Source organism: Peromyscus californicus, unplaced genomic scaffold, assembly GCF_007827085.1.
Source record: "Peromyscus californicus insignis strain IS unplaced genomic scaffold, ASM782708v3 Scaffold_19__1_contigs__length_69161282, whole genome shotgun sequence".
In the NCBI taxonomy this organism is placed as follows: Eukaryota; Metazoa; Chordata; class Mammalia; order Rodentia; family Cricetidae; genus Peromyscus; species Peromyscus californicus.
The window spans coordinates 68,857,485-68,877,625 of record NW_026294491.1 but is presented as its reverse complement, the minus strand read 5'-3'; the positions used below and the strand labels follow the sequence as shown (position 1 = coordinate 68,877,625).

The window sequence follows — 20,141 nt, the reverse complement described above, 5'->3', positions numbered from 1 at the left end:
GGGAAGAAAGGGTTTATTTTAGCTTATGATTCCACTGAAGGAAGTCAGGACAGGAACTCAAGCAGGGCTGGAACCTGGAGGCAGGAGCTGATGCAGAGGCCATGGAGGAGTGCTGTTTACTGGCTTGCTCCCCATGGCCTGCTCAGCCTGTTTCCTTGAAGAACCCAGGACTACCAGCCCACAGATAGCTCCACCCACAATGGGCTGGGGCCTCCCTTATCAATAATTTATAAGAAAATGCCTTATAGTCAGCTCTCATGGAGGCATTTTCTCAATTGAAGTTCCCTCCTTTAAGGTAACACTAGCTTATGTCAAGTCAACATAAAACTATCCAGCACAGATATTTATATTTGTGTGTGTGTGTGTGTGTGTGTGTGTGTGTGTGTGTGTGTGTAACTATAAAAATTAGAACAAATAGAAAAGCAAATAAGATAAATTGCTACCAACAAGTAAAACCTAGGGGAAGGACCTATGAAATATTCTTCACGACTGACTTCAAAATTTTATGACTTTAATTTTTTTTTTTTTAATACAGAGTTTCTCTGCATATCCTTGACTGTCCTGGAACTCACTCTGTAGACCAGACTGGCCTCGAACTCAAAGATTCACCTGCCTCTGCCTCCTGAGTGCTGGGATTAAAGGCGTGTGCCACCACCACCTAGCCATTTAAAGCACGAAAGAGATGGCTCAGTAATTAAGAGCACTTGCTGCTCTTGTAGAAGATCCAGATTCAGTTCCCAGCACACATATCACAGCTCACAACCATCTGAGTTCGAGTTCCAGGGGACCTGATAAAGCCTTCTGGCCTCCTAAGGCACCACATGCATAAGATACACATACATATATACACAAAATTAAAATAAATAAAAAATTTAAAGTTACTTCCAGCTAGGTATCATGCCACAGAGCATTAATTCCAACACTGAAAAGGTAGAGGCAGGAGATCTCTGAGTTCAAGGCCAGCCTGAGCTGCACAGGCAGATCCTATCTCAAAAAGAAAAACAAAGAACAATGTTATTTCCAAATAAGTTATATTTTTGTTTGATAGCTTTGATTTCATTTTTGTTCTCCTGCTTTGGTTTCCTTGGTACTGGAATTACAACAGTTCACCACATCAAGCTAATTACTTTTAATACATCTAAACTTAATTGTCAAATCTATTGGGCCTTGCTGTAACTCAAATAGTCTTCCAAAGGCCTGTTACAGAATATCGATATAATTATCCCAAATTGTCCAGGAAAACAGGAGGCTGACAAAGGAGAATCATGAGTTCAAGGCCAGCCTATGATATATAGTGAGATCATACCTGCAAATTTGAATAAAAATAATTACTCAAGACTGGCCACATCTTAACTCCTAAGAAAGATGGCTCCTGGCAGTCACACTCTGTGCAGAAGGTGGGGTGACCTCAAGGGTCAGGGGAGTCGGGCATCTTGTGACATCTCTCCAGGACAGTGCACCTTGGCACCTTGGCTATGTCACATCACAAAGACCAGAGAGCCACGAAGTACCTGCTGTGTGCCTGCTGCTGAGAATCAAAGTGCAGCTGCTGCTTAGCAGGAGACCAGCAGCTCATGGTCACTGTGTGCTGTGACCCTTGCTAAGTTCCACTGACTACACTTACCTGTACTTCTCAAGGCTGGTCTGCCAACATTTTGAGGCCTGTTGAACTGGAAGCAAACTCAAAGTGTCTGCATGATTTGGAAGCAGCACAAACCAGTTTGCTGTGGTTAGTTTTGGGTTTTTAGTTTTGGGGGGTCTCTTCTTATTGTAGTTTTTAACGGTCTCATCATGTAACTCTTGTTCAGAATTTAGTAAGTAGGCCCAGCTGAACTTGAATTCATGGAGACTTACCTGCCTCTGCCTCCTGAGTATTGGGATTAAAGGCATGCGCCACCACACTGCTTAAAATCAGTTTTTCTCTTTAGAAGAGGTAAAATTAATGCCTACAATGAAAACTGTTAACAGACTAATGGGCAAAAGGTTGATCATTTAAAAATGTTTTTCTGCCGGGTGGTGGTGGCGCATGCCTGTAATACCAGCACTCAGGAGGCAGAGGCAGGTGGATCTCTGTGAATTCGAGGCCAGCCTGGTCAACAGAGCTAGTCCAGGACAGGCTCCAAAGCTACAGAGAAACCCTGTCTCGAAAAACCAAAAAAAAAAAAAATTGTTTTTCTTTTATAATCACAGATTTGAAATGGAAAAAAAGGAAGTCTAAGAGTCAGAGCCCATTAGAGGATTGTGGTCAATGGAACTCATGGTAACCAACATTCAGACTTAAATGTCCCCATAACTGTACTGGAAATGGTAAAGAGAAGTGGTATGGTGATAGTCACTTGTGGGACACAGCAGGTTCGGGCCAACCTAAGCTATATAAGACCCCGCTTTAAAATAAAACAAAATAACAAAAAAGAAACAAACAACAATCAAACAATCAAACATGAAGGCACAGGAAGAACAAAGAAGTACTGTGGAGATAGCTCCGAAGGTTAAAAAGCTGGCTTCACACAAGCCTGGACCTGGGGCTCTTGAGCAACTACAGCAAATAACAGAAACAAGAGAGACCACCTCTCAGTAAAGCGAAGGTGAGCACCTACTCAGAACATTCTCCTCTTATCTTCTTACATATGCACACAAACATGCAAACACAAACACAATAAATAAGTAAATATTTGAAATAAAAAAGAACTGCTATGGATGTGTCAGTATGGGGCATGTATGAGGCATGGTCTAGCCCTGATTCTGATGTGATACCCCCAAAACATTAAAAAGGTAAAGGTAGACAAAGTCTACTCTAATCATATATTTAACTTAATAATATATATCAAATGATTACTGCTGTCATGTACTCCATATTTGAAAGTTACCATGGTGTCTGAATGAGAATGGCACCAATGGGCTCATATGTTTGACTTGGTCCCCAGTTGGTAGAATGGCTTGGGGAAGATTAGGTGGTGTGATATGTTAGAGAAGATGTGTCACAGGTTGTGGGGGGTTGGGGGGTGGGGAGGGTGTGAGGTTTCAAAACTCTGCCTCCTCCTTTCAAATCCAGATGTGAGCTCCCAGCAGTCCCTGCCACCATACCTTTACTCTACTATCATGGACTCTAACCCTCTGAAACTGTAAGCCCAATTAAACACTTTCTATTAAGTCACTTTGGTCATGGTGTTTTGTCACAGCAAAAAAAAGTAACATAATTACATCTATTTTATATCCATTTGCTGTAGTCCATCTTCAATATAAGTATGCATTTTATACCTAAAACTCTATCAGTGAGCCACATTTCAAGTACTGTTAGGCACACAGGGCCTAGTTTTAAACACTGTACCTACAGAGTCTAAGCTATGAAACCACATCTGTAGGTCAATGCCACTCAATACAGCTAGGTAGCCCTCTCTCGCCCTCTCACCCCCTCGTGCTACCCCTCTTTAAACCATTATTGAATTTAATAACTATTTATCAGTGAAAGAATAAACCCAATTTTACCCAAGAAATTAAATATATTCTGAACTGCAAACAAAGGTCAGCCCCTAATCACAGTTCAGTAAAACAACAGGTATGTATTTACAATTATACACAGGGAAGCATCCAGCAGACCTCTAAGAATACCTTTATTTTTTAGGAATTATTAGGCTTGGTAGGATAAGAATTTCCTGGCAGAAAACAAAACAAAGGCATAAGGTGTGGACAACCAGATCTGAAGCTGGGGAGGGAGCCTTCAAGAAAAAGTGTTGTGCAGGAGGATGGAAAGTCAAGCTGCCTGATCCAGCCTGTGACCCTGAGATCCTACAGCCTGCATGCTGGCTGGATTCACTTCCAGTACAGCTGAAACTCTAAGGGGGCTGGGTGTAACTGTGTACATTTTAATCCCTGAACTTGGGAGGAGGCAGGAAAACCAGAAGTTCAAGGGCAGCCAGGGTTACATGAGACCCAACCTCAAACAAATAAAACAAGACTTACGATGTTTTGTTTTTAAAAAATAAAAAGTACCGCCTTCCCCCACCTAGTGTCTGTCATTTCAGTAGTAGGAGCTGAAGCAAGAGAACTGTGAATGAATACAAAACAAGATTTTAGAAGCTACCTCTACTTTCCTTAGAAAGCAGATCGATAACAAGATGAATATAATATACAATAACAAAGAATGTTCATTGGCACTGAAAACATCAACACAAGCTGATGACATTAGTGGATGAAGAACAAGTAAAAGCACTCCTCATCAGAGTGTGGTGGCACATGCTTATAATCTCAGAACTGGAGAGGTAGAGACCTCAGATTCCTGGGTATCCCAGGTCAGCCAGAGACCCTGTCTCAAAAAGAAAGCAAAGTAGTTCTGTGTTGGTAGTGCACAACTGCAATCCCAGTACTCTGGAGGCAGAGGCAGGCAGAGCTCTGTAAGTTCGAGGCCAGCCTGGTCTACATAGAGAGTTTTGGGCCAGCTGGGACTACATAGTGTGACTGTCTCCAAAAGCAAAGCAAAACAAAACAAACCAACAAACAAAAGTAGACAACAGTGTTCCTGAGGAAGAACACTGAGGTTGATCTCTGACCTTCACAACCATGTACACATACATACATACACACACACACACACACACACACACACACACACACACACACACTCACACATACACTCACAAAACTAAAAACTCAAGGCTGGAGAGATGGCTCAGCAGTTATGATCATGTGCTGCTCTCCCAGAGGACCCTGGTTCAGTTCCCAGCATCCCCATGGCAGCTCACAACTGACTGTAAATCTAGATCCAGGAGATCCAATGTCTTTTTCGGGCCTCTGAGGACACCATGCACATTTATACCTGCAGGCAAAACATTCATACACATAAAATTAAAATAAATGTATTAAAAAAAACTGACAGCTCATCACTAGTGGAGTCTGATCCTCAGCAGCTGACAATGTTCAGAACAATAAATTCCAAAACAGAAATTCCAGTTGTACTAGGTCACATGGTGTATCTCTTGCTTCCTGGTCTTAAAAACTACCTTCTGTATAAATGTACAGCTGCCAATAATGAATGAATGTTTGTGTTTATTTTTGTCAGGACAGATTCTCATGATAGCCTGGAACTGACTATGTAGACCAGGTTGATCTCAAACTCACAAAGATCTACTTCTCTGCTTGAATGAGTTCTGGGAACAAGGTGTGCACCACCCCAACACTACCTTACTTCCTTTTAAAAGTATATATTCGGCCTTTCTCCAGGGATAATATTTCTCAGTGAATCCAGCTAGTGAGCTCCTGTAATCTCCTCTGTCTGCCCACTGACAGTGAGGTTACAGTTTGGGCCTGCCCAGCTTTTAAGTGGGACCTGCAGGTTTGAACTCAGGTCCTCTTGTTCTCATGGCAAATGTACTTATCCACTGAGCCATTTCCCTAGACTGCAGTATGCTTATTTCCTAACTCTCAGTTGAACATTTTTCTTATCTGAGCAGATTATCCTACATCCAAAGATACAGAAGAGTCTCTATAATGACAGTCCATATATGCCTGGGATGACAGCAATATAAGCCAAAACCTCAGGGTCAAAAGAACATAAATGTGAGAGGTAAATTTTACGTAAGGCCTAGTCAGTAGAGGGAATAAGCTGGCATGATTTGTATATAGTTCAAGAACATCATGAACTGACTCTGTGTTGTCTTCTTTAACTGCTCAGAAGTGGTCATATGAAAACAGAACATAGCTCACGAGGTACTTAAGCATTCAAGCTTACACGATTCCTAACATAATTCCCTAGTTCACAATTTTCTTAGCAACAATACAGCACATGCTGATGTATTTCCATGGTGACTCTGTCTCAATAGATAGATAGATAGATAGATAGATAGATAGATAGATAGATAGATAGATAGATTTTTAAAAAATGGTTTGGGAAATACCTCAGTGACAGAATGCTTGTCTGAGATATGTAAGAGTCTAGGTTCAACTCTCAGCACCACACAGAGAGAGAGGGAGAGAGAGAAATAATCTGTATGATTAAGATAAGATTAAATGCCCAGAGAGCTTGCTTAAAATACCCTGAAGGTGGAGGTGAGGGGATTAAAAGATTGAGGAGGGGTGGTAGGAGTTAGATAAAACAAAATAAACAAATGTTAATGATCATTACGTGGGGAGGACAATGTAATATCACAAAACAGTTTTCTAGACCCCTGATAAATGAGTACACTAGCATTCCAGCAAGAATTCCAAGAGTTCCTGAAAACATGCAGACATTTCCATTTAAGAAAGGTGTGTAGGAACAGGGAGTAATGGTCGATGCCCAGCACAATGGCATTTGGAAAGCTGAGCCAGGAGGATCACATGAAGGTACCCTATCTCTGACAAAATGGAATAAATCAAAAAGTTTATTCTTTCCTTCACAACAGTGGTTCTCAACCTGTGGGTCATGATCTTTCACAGGGGTCACATACCAGATCCTGGATATCAGATTACATTGTGATTTATAACAGTAGCAAAATAACAGTTATGAAGTAGCACTGGAAGTAATTTTATGGTTGGGGTCACCACAAGATTAGGGACTGCATTAAAGGGTTGCAGCATTAGGAAGGTTGAGAACCACTGTTCTACAGTGTTCTATTTTCAAAACTAATTAAATGGGGATGTACTTAGGAAGGCCATGGAGTTCCTGATAGCTATCTCTGCCTTTGGGAAGGACTATTTTCCATGAGATTCTCTGAGAGTGGAACTCAGGGTTAGGCTAAGACAGGTAGAGTTCTACACAAGTAACAATTATTTCCCTTTTCTTCATGACACTTTTTTTTATTACTGTGTGTGGGCATGCATGTGCATGCATATGTGCCATGATGCAACACACATGTGGAGGACAATTTCTGGAAAGGTGGTTCTTTCCTTCTACCATATGAGATCCAAGAATTGAACTCAGGTCATCAAAAGTACTTTAACCACCAAGTCATCTTGTCCAGCACCTAGTTCTTTAAATATAAATATAGCTAGAAAAACAGAACTTTTTCAACATTCCTACAAGCAGCACTAACTGAACTCAGTAGGTTACGAGGAAAAAGGAGAGGACATGGAAGTAGAAGGAGATGTATTTGAGGAGCTAGGAGGAGTCGGAGGGAGAGCTGAGATTAAATATGACCAAAATATGTGTATATGTATGAAATTGTCAGAGTAAATAAAATATACTTAAATAAGTAAATATTTTACAAAATACTTTTAATTTAATTTCAAGGTACATCTTAATATATGCATAGGTTAATTTCAGGTGTTAATTTTACAAGTATAAAGGACATGGAGCTATACAGATACACACACATACATGCACATACACATGTACACATTCTACTGGAGAATAGCTCAGTGACATAGTACTTAGCTAATTGACACAATGTCTTCAGCTACATTTCTAGCACAAAATAAAATAATTGCATACTTATTTTTCCATTCTTCACTATGTATTGAAAAATAAGGGTATCTGCTGCCAAAGCTTGTTTAGAAACATGAAAGGAAACAAAGTTAGCTAGGTTTTGTCACTCACACCAATTCTGGCATGCATGTGTGCTCATGTGCATAGAACCAGACAATTCCCAGCTAGGGAAGAAAAAAAAGATCTTTTTTTTTTTAATTTATTTATTTTTATTTTATGTGCATTGGTGTTTTTGCCTGCATCTATGTCTGTGTGAGGGTGTCAGATCTTGGAGTTATAGACCGTTGTGAACTGCCATGTGGGTGCTGGGAATTGAACCCAGGTTGTCTGGAAGAACAGTCAGTGCTCTTAACCGCTGAGCCATCTCTCCAGCCCCCCCCTTTTTTTTTTTTTTTAATGGTAATTGATTTGGGATAACAGGATTTCCCACTCAATATAGGCACAGCTCAGCCCAGGCAAAGATTTATTGAACTCCACTATTAAGTGCATTATGTTTCCCAGGTGATTTAATTCAAAGGGCACCCAGTCTATTAATCCACAGATGGGTTATAAAATAAAGTTATATTATAAGCTAAGACATCTCTGGAACTTTTGGAATCTTTCCTTTGCACTGCTTTAAAATAATACCACAGCCTACAGCCTCAAACAAGATGTTTTTGTAATGAAAGTATTTTTCTTTTAATCACAGCTTAGGTTATTTTTGACACCAATTCACTCAACACAATGATGCACTTATTAATGTGTTGATTTCTTCTGTGAGATATAGGTTCTGTTTCTTTTTGAGGAGTGTTCCAGTACAGACATTTCCAGGGAAGATCACATCATTGTCTACTCTTTTGCTTTGCAAGTATTAAAATATCAAAACTGAGATACCCTCTAGCAGAGAACAAAACAAAACATCAGACTCAGCTTAACAGGGGGCTGGCCTCAGAGGTGGGGCTGCACCATTTGAACCAACAGCGAAGTCTGAGAGAAAGACAATGCCAAAAATGGCATGGGTAGAAGGGGTAAGAGAGGACTTGATGATCCCACTTTGCCCAGTGCCATACTGGACAGTAAACCAGACTTAGTTGGCATGGCAGACAAGTGTAATACATGGGGCCTTTCCAACCAAAATGCTGTTATCTAAGAACAACCAGTTTCCCACTGAACTTGATCAGAAACAGAATTTGCATATATCTGTGATCCTGGCACTTGAGAAGTAAAGCACAACATCATGGACCAAGTTGGCTATACAGTGAGACCTGAAAGGCAAGCTAGGTGTGTGTATGTATTTGTGTGTAAGAAAAGAAGGAAAACAAATTCATCTAGGGCTGAGGACATAGTTGAGTGTCAAAGCATGTGCTTTATATGTGCAAAATCCTGGTTTCATCCTCAGCACCAAAAAGAGGTGGATGAAATTTATCCTAAGACTAGTGTTACGTAGACTGACTGGAGTTAAGACTCAGCAGTTAAGAGCACTGGCTCTCTCACAGAGGACCTAGGTTCAATTCCCAACCCCCACATGGCAGCTCACAACCATCTGTAACTCCAGTCCCAAAGGATCTGATAGCCTCTTCTGTCCTCTACAGGCTCCAGCACAAACATGGTACATAGATACACAAAAAATAAATAACTGTTGCTGAACGTAGCAGAGCACGCCTTTAGTTCCAGCACTCAGGAAGCTGATCTGGGGACTTACCAAGGGCATGGCTACAGCTCCGGCAGGATTCCGTCAGACTGACAATTATTTGCTGGAGGTCTGCTCTTGGTGGAGTGGGAGAGGGATTGGGGTTCTTCCAGCCATTGCATTTACAAGACTCCTCTGCCTACAAAAGGGAATAAAGAGAGAAACAGCTCTGTAATGGGCAGCCATGGACAGTTTTACAAGAGAGCCATGCACACCAGTTATCCGACAGGGACTCACACCTACGCTATGTAAATTACTATAGATGTAAGCAGAAGAAACAAAACCAGGGGAAAGCAAAGGGGGTGCTTTGGAGGAGGGGTTAATTTTTGCTTCTCCTGGTGGTACCTGCAGCTCAGGGGATTATTCAGGGGATGGGTCTGCAGTACTAGCTTCATAAAATAAGCCATACTCCCAGACAGTGATAGGACAAGAAAGAGCTTACAATACTTGGTATGAATCTCAAGTTTCCCTGAAGACTCACATCTCCTTAGCTCTGTAGGAAAGAATGAAGCTGACTTATTTAGAGTCTGTGCCACTTGATCTGGGCTCTGAAACAGAATAAACATGAAGAATTCATCATTTATACTACCAGGCTTGCCATACTGTGTGTGGCTGGAGGCCTTCAGCTAGTGTCCTGTTACTCCTGGAAACCCCCGTTCCTTCCCCAAAGTGTTTACTAGTAGTACTGGTTAGTTTCAAGTGTCCACCTGACACAAGCTAGAGTCATCAGAGAGAAAAGAGCCTCAACTGAGGAAATGCCTCTACAAGATCCAGCTGTAAGGCATTTTCTCAATTAATGATCAATGGGGGAGGGCCCAGCCCATGATGAGTGGTGCCATCCCTGGGCTGCTGGCCCTGGGTTCTATAAGAAGGTGGACTGAGCAAGCCAGGGGAAGCAAGCCAGTAAGCAGCACCTGTCCATGGCCGCTACATCAGCTCCTGCCTCCAGGATCCTGCCCTGCTTGAGGTCCTGCTCTGACTTCCTTTAGTGATGAACAGCAATACTGAAATATAAGCTGAATAAACCCTTCCCTCTTCAACTTGCTTTTCAGTCATGGTGTTGAACCACTGCAAATAGAAACCCTGACTAAGACACTAGTACTCTCAAAATGTCTACTAGCCAAAGCAGTAGGCTCCAGCTTCAATGAAAGACTATCTCAAAAAATAAGGTGGACAGCTCCAAAGGATCTGACATCCTCATATGGACTCTGCCAGAACCTGCACTCATGTGAACATACACACACACACACACACACACACACACACACACACACACACACACACACACATACACACACCACATATTTTTTAAAATAATAAGATGGAAAAAGATTGAGGGAAGTCAATCAACCTTGAACCTTGGCCTCCACTCAGCACCCTAGCTGCACTTGTTTGTCTCTGAGGACAGGATACTTGAAGGCCAGAATCCCCTGTTTGGGACTAGTCAAAACTACCGGATCTAATAGGACAGGAGGGGTAACTACAAAACAGTCTCCAACTCCATTATAACACCATTGAAACTGACATTCCCTAGTCCCATGACAATTGACAGTTGCCACAGAAATAACTAGAAAGGCTCAAAAACAAAGATAAAAGAGGCAGTTTTTATTTGTTTAGTTTGGTTTTTTGAGACAAGGTTTCTATGTAGCCCTGGCCATCCTGGAATTTGCTCTATAGAACAGACTGGCCTCAAACTCAGATTCACCTGCTTCTGCCTTCCAGGTGCTGGGATTAAAGGTGTATGCCACCACCACCTGGCTAGAGGCAGAGTTTAGATGCCCCTAGAAAACCTCTGCACATTCCCAGAAGACTACATGAACATTCTTCCCCTTCATAAGTCCCTTCTCTTACCGGGTCTCTACAAGAACAGATAGGGTGACTCTTAAGTTCACCTTACACTTCTGTCCTTGGCTAAGAACAAGCTTCTTGCTTCTGTTCAATTGGGTATCATGGTTGCCACAATTCCAAGAGGGAGGAAAAAGCCAGATTGAGATGGAAAATTGCAGTAATTTTGCTATATGACAGGAAACAAAGAGCCTTTTTTGGTGCAGCAAGCCGCCAGGCAACACAAAATGAGCAAATTATATTTCAAAGCATCAGTGCTGTGCAGAGAGAAGTAAAAAGACAACTACAGGTGAGCTGGCTGGAAGCAGATGAGAAGGAGCATTGTGAGGAGGACTGCAAGGACAAAGGGGGATCCATGGCTGCTGGGTGGGGCTGCAGTGCAGCCAGGAAGGCAGAGAAGCAGGCATGAGGGAAGGTGGTGAAGGAAAGAACCCTGTGAGGCTGCATGAGCAGCCAAACCCTCTACCTTGACTGTGATCAACCCTCTCTCTCAAACAGGAACTCCAGGGTTTGGAATGATAGGTGCCCTTCACCCTTCCTGCTTTCTCCTGTGGCCACCTAGTCCAGCATCCACACTTTCTCTCCTTTGATGACAGTCGCCGAGGCTTGGAAGGAACCTATGTCTTCTCTGTTACTAATGTCCACAAAGAATCACCTTATTTCCTTTTTCTTTAAATTTCCATTTCAAAGAGATCATGCCCCCATTAATACAACAGAGAATTAGAGCCGGATGGTGGTGACACACGCCTTTAATCGCGGCACTCGGGAGGCAGAGCCAGGTGGATCTCTGTGAGTTTGAAGCCAGCCTGGTCTACAGAGTGAGTTCCAGGACAGGCACCAAAACTACACAGAGAAACCCTGGCTCGAAAAACAAAAACAAAAATACAACAGAGAATTAAAGCCTTCTTTAATAAAAGCAAGGGGCACCAATGAAAGGTGGCATGCATGAGATATCTTTAAAAATAGAGAGTACTGGAGCTGGGTGTGGGAGCACACACCTTTAATCCTTTAATCACCACTCATGACAGAGAAGTGGGCAGATCTCTGAGTTCAAGGCCAGCCTGATTTATAGAATGAGTTCCAGGACAGCCAGGGCTACACAGAAAAGCCTTTCTTTGAAAACAAAATAAGAAACATGCAAATAAATAGAGAACACTGATTTCACTTTGAGTTATCACAAAGATGGCAGGTGTTCTGGCCAAAGGCTTTGTTATCAGAAGACTTAAGGTTTACTTTGGTTAGGGTTCAGCTGAGTAGGAATCAGAAGTCTGAACTCCAAGTCTGAACTCCAAGTCTGAACTCCAAGTCTGAACTCCAAGGCATCACACCACTGAAGAGTTTCATTCACCATGGTAACCACACCCATGTTTTCTAAAAATTCTTTGCAGTGCAGAGAGTGATAGGATCCTGCCCGTGTTAGGCAGTGCTTTCCCACTGTATAGAGACCCCAGACCCACAACTTTAACTTTCCACAAGCTTAACCCTTTCGCTTCTGAGACACTAGTGACCATAGCCTACATCTTCTCCTTTGGAAGGCTGCTCCATGAAGGGAGCAGACTGGTGGACACTCTGGATGGACTGGAACAAAACCATAACCAGTAGCTGTCATTCTGCTCAAGTTGAAGAACAGGAAGCTACATCTTTGTCAAGCAGCAAACTTAATGATTCAAAGCTGGACATGGTGGCACATAGCTTTCTTTAATCTAGCACTTGAGAGGCAGAGGTAGGTAGATCTCTGAGTTTGAGGCCAGCCTCATCTACCCAGCCAGCTCCAGTGCTACACAGAGACATTGTCTCAAAACACACACAAATAGAATTAGCAAGAACAAACCCTTGTGGTGCAAACATGAGGACCTGAGCACCCATGTAAAAGGCCCGGTGTTGAGGTGGAAAAAAAAGGACAGCTGGATCTTTTGAGTCACCAGCAGACTCCAGGTTCAGTGAAAGACTGTCTCAAGAGAATAAAGGCAGAAAGTGATAGAGCTTTCTGGCCTCCTTGTATCACTGTACACATGCATACACAGAACACACACCAAGATTTAGCCAACAACAACAAAGAAGAATTGAAGGACCTTGCTGACTTGGTTACACGTGCCTTCTCAGGAGGCAGACAGAGCAAGAGGGTTGTAAATTGAAGCTCACCAGAGCTGCACTGTGGATTCAAGGCCAGCTTGGATAACTTAGTGAGGCTCCCTGTCAAAACAAAAACATTTTAAAAGGGAAGATGTGGCTAGGTGAATATATGGGAGACATTGAATTCAATCCCCAGTACTAGGTGAGGATAGAGAATTCAAGAATACAAAACTTGTCTCCCTGTGGAGTTGCTTATAAAAGCCCACCTGACACATGATAAGCACCCATGTGCATAAAATTAAAAATAATAAATACAAATAAAAAAGTGTAAAAGGCTGGAGAGATAGCTCAGCAGTTAAGCGCACTGGTTTGCTCTTCCAGGGGACTTGGGTTCAATTCCCAGCACCCCCATGGTGGCTTACAATCTTCTGTAACTCCATTCTCCGGGAATCTGACATTCTCTTTTGGCCTCCTCAGCAATAGGTATGCAGGCAGGCAAAACACTCATATACATAAAAATAAATTAATTAAAATTAAAAATCAAACCAAAAAAAATCTTTTCTTCCTCTTTGAAACTCAAGTGAACAAATAACTACCTTTTAATCTTGGGCAAGACCCTGCAGACTTTCAGGCCAGAGATCATAACTTCATTACTGAAATGGACTTAAGGCAATCAGCCAAGAAAGACAAGCTTACACCCTACCTGCCTATACATGACATAAAATAACAGCCCTGCTCACCAGGGCTTATAAACCTCGAGTCACAAATCTCAAAGCAAGAGGCAGGCAGATCTCTGCGAGTTCGAGGCCAGCCTGGGCTACAAAGTGAGTTCCAGGAAAGGCACAAAGCTACACAGAGAAACCCTGTCTCGAAAAACCTAAAAAAAAAAAAAAAACAAAACAAAACAAAAACAACAACAACAACAAAAAAAAAAACAAATCTCAAAGCAGGGGGATTTATAATAATCAAGTCTTACATTTCTCCTACTTATCAAAATATTAACCACACTTATTTAAGCCACCATAACAGAATGCTGACTCTAGTCTACCACACAATGAATTCTGGCACTTAAACATGTCCGGGATTCGGTATATATGGCTTTCCTAGCAAAATTGGCTAATTTTGATTTCCCATCAAATCTCAGGACTCCAGTAGGTTTTACAAAGTCAGTTTTGGTTTCTTTTGTACTAAATGAGTGGGTTTTTTTCTAAATAAATAGAAAACTCCAAAAGTGAAAGAAGACAAGGAGAAGGCATAAAGCAGAACAATGACAGCCCAATGGTTTTGTGGCCCCATGGCACCCCACAGTGCAAGGCAAGAAGGATAAGCCACAGGGACAGCATGTCTAGGCAAAGTGAAAGCCTTCTGGGGATGTGGCTCATGCATGAGGACCTGGGTTCAATCCCTAGAACAAAAAAACAAAAAAAGCATGCATGGTGGTGTTCACCTACAATCTGAACACTTGAGATGATTGAGACTGGACGGTCATGAGTTCAAGGCCAACCTGGGCTACATATTAAGACCCTGTGGCGCCCAACGTGACAATAATTCATTAAAAACCGCTTGGCTTGGTTTGGCGGCAGGTCTGGTTTCCAGCCTGGGCGGCCCGGCTGCCTAGCTTGGGCCCAGGCCTGACTGACCCGCAGCTGGAGCTACTTGCAACTGCTACAAACAACTCAGACCTGCCCTGCTGAACAGGGCCCCTGCCTGTAAAGCCAAGGCTTGACTCTCTCTCCTCTCTCTTTCTCTCTCTCTCTTTCTCTCTCTCTCTCTCTCTCTCTCTCTCTCTCTCTCTCTCTCTCTCTCTCTCTCTCGCTGGATTCACACCTCGAACACCAGGTGGCTGTGAAATTCCCTGGGATTCTACTGTTCTACCCAGACTTGGTAAGTCAATTAACATATCTATTTAAAAGAGAATTTTTTTCTACATTAAAAAAAAAAATGGGCTTTATGTGTACATTGGAAGAAAATTGGGCTTTGTTTGAAATTTTAGGCACTCTGACAATGGAACAACTATATGAAAAGATTAATATTGATCGAATTATTCAGTTTATTACTTTTCTTATCCTCATTTTACTATTTAAAAAGATCGTCAACTTAAGTGCCAGGATAACAGTCTTAGAAAAACTTGTTAAACCGGTAAAAATGAATTATAGAGAAATTCAAATTCAGACAGAAGAAATAAATAGTGAAGTTGTTTCAAAATTGGATCATAAGGTTACAGAAAGAAAGCCAGTTTTCACACAATCACCCTTAATTTATCCAGTAGCCGTACAGCAGCTACCTGATGAAGAGAATGAACAAAATACTTGGGTTCCAGTTGAAATGTTAGACTTACGAAGATTTAAGGAGGCAATAGCATCTTATGGCATGCACTCCCCATATGTAAAGCAAATGTTAAACACCTGGTCAACTTGTAATAGGATTCTACCAAAGGACTGGCGGGAATTGGCACAGGCTGTTCTTGAACCCGGACAAAATCTCCAGTGGAAAATGTGGTTCAGTAATGAGGCTAAAAATATAGAAAGACAATGGAGGGATAGCGGAATACAAGTCTGCCAGGATCAGCTTATTGGCGAAGGCCAATATGATTCAGTACAAACACAATGTTCATATGATGTCCAAACCCTAGTTCTATGTAAAACGGCAGCTTTGAATGCACGGGACAGAGTTGAAGAACCAGGAAAAAAAAACTGAGTCATTTACAAAGGTTATACAGGGCCCCAAAGAATCTTTCACAGATTTCTTACAAAGATTGACTTCAGCAGTACAAAAAATGGTCCCGAATTCAGAGGCTAGTCAGATAATAATTGAATCTTTAGCCTTTGAGAATGCAAATGCAGCGTGCAAAAGAATAATCAGGCCGTTAAAGGTAAGATCTGCACCTTTGGAAGATTGGATTAGAGATACAGTTAATGTAGAGGCTTATGACCATGATGATATGTGGGTAGGAAAAGCAATTTCAAAAGGTTTGAGCAATGTTAGATGTTTTGGATGTGGAAAGCAAGGACATTTGAAAAGGGATTGTAAACAGGTCATTCCTAGAAATAATGTTTCTTCAAGGAACACTGGCAACAGAATGCCCCTTCCTTCTGGAGTATGCAGAAGGTGTGGTAAGGGAAAACACTGGACCAACGAATGTAGATCAACAAGGGACAGACAGGGTAACCCTCTGCCTCGAGCTTCGGGAAACTCCCAGAGGGGCCTCAGGCAGGCCCCCACAGTAAATCCAGTTCAAACCTTTCCTGCAGTTGTAGAGGAAACCCCTACTCAAAGCAACTAAATAACCAAATGTCTATTGGAATAAATCATGTTAGTCGAGATGATGAAACAGAGAAAATAGGAAATACAGGAAAAAACATAAAGAAAATTTTTTGGCAAACTTCTATTAATGAACAAAGACCAAAACTAACAATAAAAATAAATGGTGTTTTGTTGTCTGGTCTGGTAGACACAGGTGCTGACATTACCATAATTGCACCAGAATTTTGGCATCCAACTTGGCCTCTTCAGGAGGTAAACATTCAACTCTTAGGAATTGGGACATTATCTAGAATGAAACAAAGTGTAAGATGGCTTGAATGTATAGGTCCAGAAGGACAGAAAGGAAAATTAAAACCATATATGGCTAACATAGCTATGAACCTGTGGGGTCGAGACTTGTTACAACAATGGAATACTCAGATTAATATCCCTCCAATCTCAGAAACAAATCATAAATTAGTACATGTTTCTGAGAGAAATATTAAAAGATATTATTCTAATGAGTGCTCACCAGCCATCCATGTCATACAAGAACAGGGCACAACAACTGATAATCCTCCAAAAACATTAACAGCTCTACCTTTAAAATGGTCAACAGACAAGCCTGTATGGGTTCAGCAATGGCCTTTAACAACAGAGAAACTCCAGGCTTTACAAGAGCTGGTGGAAGAACAGTTAATTGCTCATCATATTGAAGAATCAACCAGCCCTTGGAATTCTCCTGTATTTGTTATAAAAAAAAAAATCTGGTAAATAGAGAATGGTAACAGACCTTAGAGCAATTAACAAAGTAATTCAGCCAATGGGCTCTTTACAATCTGGAATTCCTTTACCTACTCTGTTACCAAAAGGCTGGCCTCTCATAGTTATTGATTTAAAAGACTGTTTCTTTTCAATACCCTTACAAGAAAAAGACAGAGAAAGATTTGCTTTCACAGTGCCTACTTATAATAATTCTCAACCGGTTAAAAGATTTCAATGGAGGGTTCTCCCACAGGGAATGTTGAATAGCCCAACTTTGTGCCAATATTTTGTAAAACAGCCATTAGAAGTGGTACGTAAAAAATTTCCTAAATCTATAATTTATCATTATATGGATGACATTTTATTAGCTAATTCAAATGCAGATACTTTAGAAAGAATGTTTGAAAAAGTAAAGAAAATTTTGCCTTGCTGGGGATTACAAATTGCTTTAGAAAAGGTACAAAGAGGAGATTCTATTAATTATTTAGGATATAAAATAGAACTTCAAAAAATTAGACCTCAAAAAGTGCAAATTAGGAGAGATCGACTACAGACTCTTAATGACTTTCAAAGATTATTTGGAGACATTTCTCATCTAAGAACTATTGTTGGGGTAAAAAATGATGAACTGAATAATTTGTTTAAAACCTTAGAAGGTGATAAGGACTTAAATAGTCCAAGACAATTATCACCTGAAGCTGAGAAAGAATTGGCCTTGGTAGAAAAGAAAGTACATGAAGGGCACGTAGATCGTATTGATCCAAAGCTAGATTGCATTTTGGTTATTTTACCTTCTAGGCATTCCCCAACAGGAATATTAATGCAAAGGGAAGATATTATATTGGAATGGATATTTTTACCAAATAAACCAAATAAAAAATTAAAAACTTATGTGGAAAAAATCTCTGACTTGATTTGGAAAGGAAAATTGAGACTTCGTCAATTAGCAGGAATAGACCCAGCAGAAATTGTCGTACCTTTAACTAAGGAGGACATTGAAAAATTATGGATAGAAAATGAAGCTTGGCAAAAAGCTTGTAGTAATTTTTTGGGAGAAATTAACAGCAAATATCCCAAAAGCAATAGAATTGATCTTATAAAGAGAGCTGATTGGATCTTGCCTCGAATTGTGAGGAAAAAACCCATATCTGGAGTTCGTACATTTTATACAGATGCCAACAAACAAGGAAAGGCAGGTTACAAATCAGAAAATTTAAGTAAAGTGGTTCAAAGTCCTTATAATTCAGTTCAAAAATCAGAACTGTATGCTATTCTGTTGGTATTAATGGATTTTTCAGAACCTCTCAATATAGTAACTGACTCTCAGTATGCTGAAAGAGTAGTATTACATATTGAGACTGCAGAATTTATCCACGATGCTTCAGAATTAACTTCATTATTTATTCAATTACAAGATACAATCAGAAAAAGGAGTCATCCTTTATATATAACTCACATCCGATCCCATACTGGTCTGCCAGGCCCTCTAGCACAAGGCAATGATGAGATTGATAAATTATTGATAGGAAATGTGCTGGAGGCCTCAGAATTTCATAAAAAACATCATGTCAATAGTAAAGGTTTAAAAAAGGATTTTTCCATAACCTGGCAACAAGCCAAAGAAATAGTAAAGAAATGTCCTACTTGTTCCTTCTATAATCAAACACCATTACCAGCAGGATGTAACCCAAAGGGTACTCAGAGGAATGAAATCTGGCAGATGGACGTTTTTCACTTTGCAGAATTTGGAAAACTGAAATATGTACACCACACTATCGATACTTATTCAGGATTTCAATGGGCAACTGCTTTGAGTTCTGAAAAAGCTGATTCTGTAATCACTCATTTGCTAGAAGTTATGGCCATTATGGGTATACCTGCACAAATCAAAACTGATAATTCTCCATCATATGTCTCTGTTAAAATGAAACAGTTTTTTGCTTATTATAATATAAACCATGTTACAGGTATACCACATAATCCTACAGGTCAAGCAGTTATAGAAAGATCAAACAGAACTCTAAAGGATATGCTAAATAAACAAAAAGGAGTAACAAAAAACCCCAGAAATAGACTACATAATGCTCTATTAACTTTGAATTTTCTCAATGCCAATGAGAAAGGAACAACAGCTGCAGAGAGACATTGGATAATAGAAAAAACTACAGAATTAAATCAACCTATATACTTTAAGGATGTGCTGACCTCAGAATGGAAACCAGGGTATGTGTTACGTTGGGGACGAGGTTTTGCTTTTATTTCTACAGGAGAAGATAAGCTGTAAGAACAGTTAGCAAGAAGCCTGCCACGGCCATACAGTTTGTAAGCAATATAAGTCTCTGTGTTTACTTGGTCGGGTTTGAGCAGCTGTGGGGCTGGCAGGTGAGAGAGATTTGTCCTGACTGTGGGTCAGGCAGGAAAACTCTAGCTACAACCCTGTCTCAAGAAAACAAGCAAACAAACAAGGCTGGGTGTGGTAGTGGCTGCCTTTAATATCAGAACTATGGAGGCAGAAGCAGGTGGATCTCTGTGGGTTCAAAGACAGCCTGATCTACGTATCGAGTTCCAGGACAGCCAGGGCTACATGAACAGTCTGTGTCTCAAAACAAAACAAAACTAAAAACTAAAAAAATAAAAAAGTGAAGGAGCTAGGACTCATTGTTATAGCACTAGGTAGCATGCTTGAGACACTGGGTTTAATTCCCTAGCAGTCCACATGGCAATCCAAGTTGAGATATGTAACCACAAACCATATTAAAATATATGGGGCAAGCAAGATGGCCCAGTGGATAAAGTACTTGCTACCAAGCCTGATGACCTCGGTCTGATCCTCAGAACCCACAGAGTAGAAGAGAATGAACTTGCACAGGTTGTCACCCAGTACATGTGCACACACATATATACATACACATTCATGCTAATTAAAAGACAAATATAATTTTTAATCTTATTAAATTGAGTATAATAGCTCATACATAAAATCCCAGCACTTTCCTATAATCCTGAGGAGACTGAGGAAGGACGATGGTGAGTCTAGACAAGGCCAGTCTAGACTACTGGGCAAGACTAAGTCCCTAAAAATAACAAACAAAAAATCATTGGGCCAGCAAGATGACTAGTTGACAAAGGCTCTTGCCACCAAGCCTG

General features: G+C 40.8%; 1 protein-coding gene across 3 annotated transcripts in view; it reads right to left on the bottom strand.

Annotated features, from left to right (window-relative positions):
- The window catches only part of Kat2b (lysine acetyltransferase 2B), a 121,407-nt gene that overhangs the window by 72,494 nt on the left and 28,772 nt on the right, over positions 1 to 20,141 (bottom strand). For all 3 annotated transcript variants that reach the window (XR_008219964.1, XM_052745636.1, XM_052745635.1), the window contains exon 2: positions 9,081 to 9,207. Coding sequence is in view for 2 of the 3 variants with exons in the window: in XM_052745636.1 (XP_052601596.1) it covers positions 9,081 to 9,207 (127 nt within the window). In the remaining variant the exon portion in view is untranslated. The remainder of the gene's footprint in view (positions 1 to 9,080; positions 9,208 to 20,141) is intronic.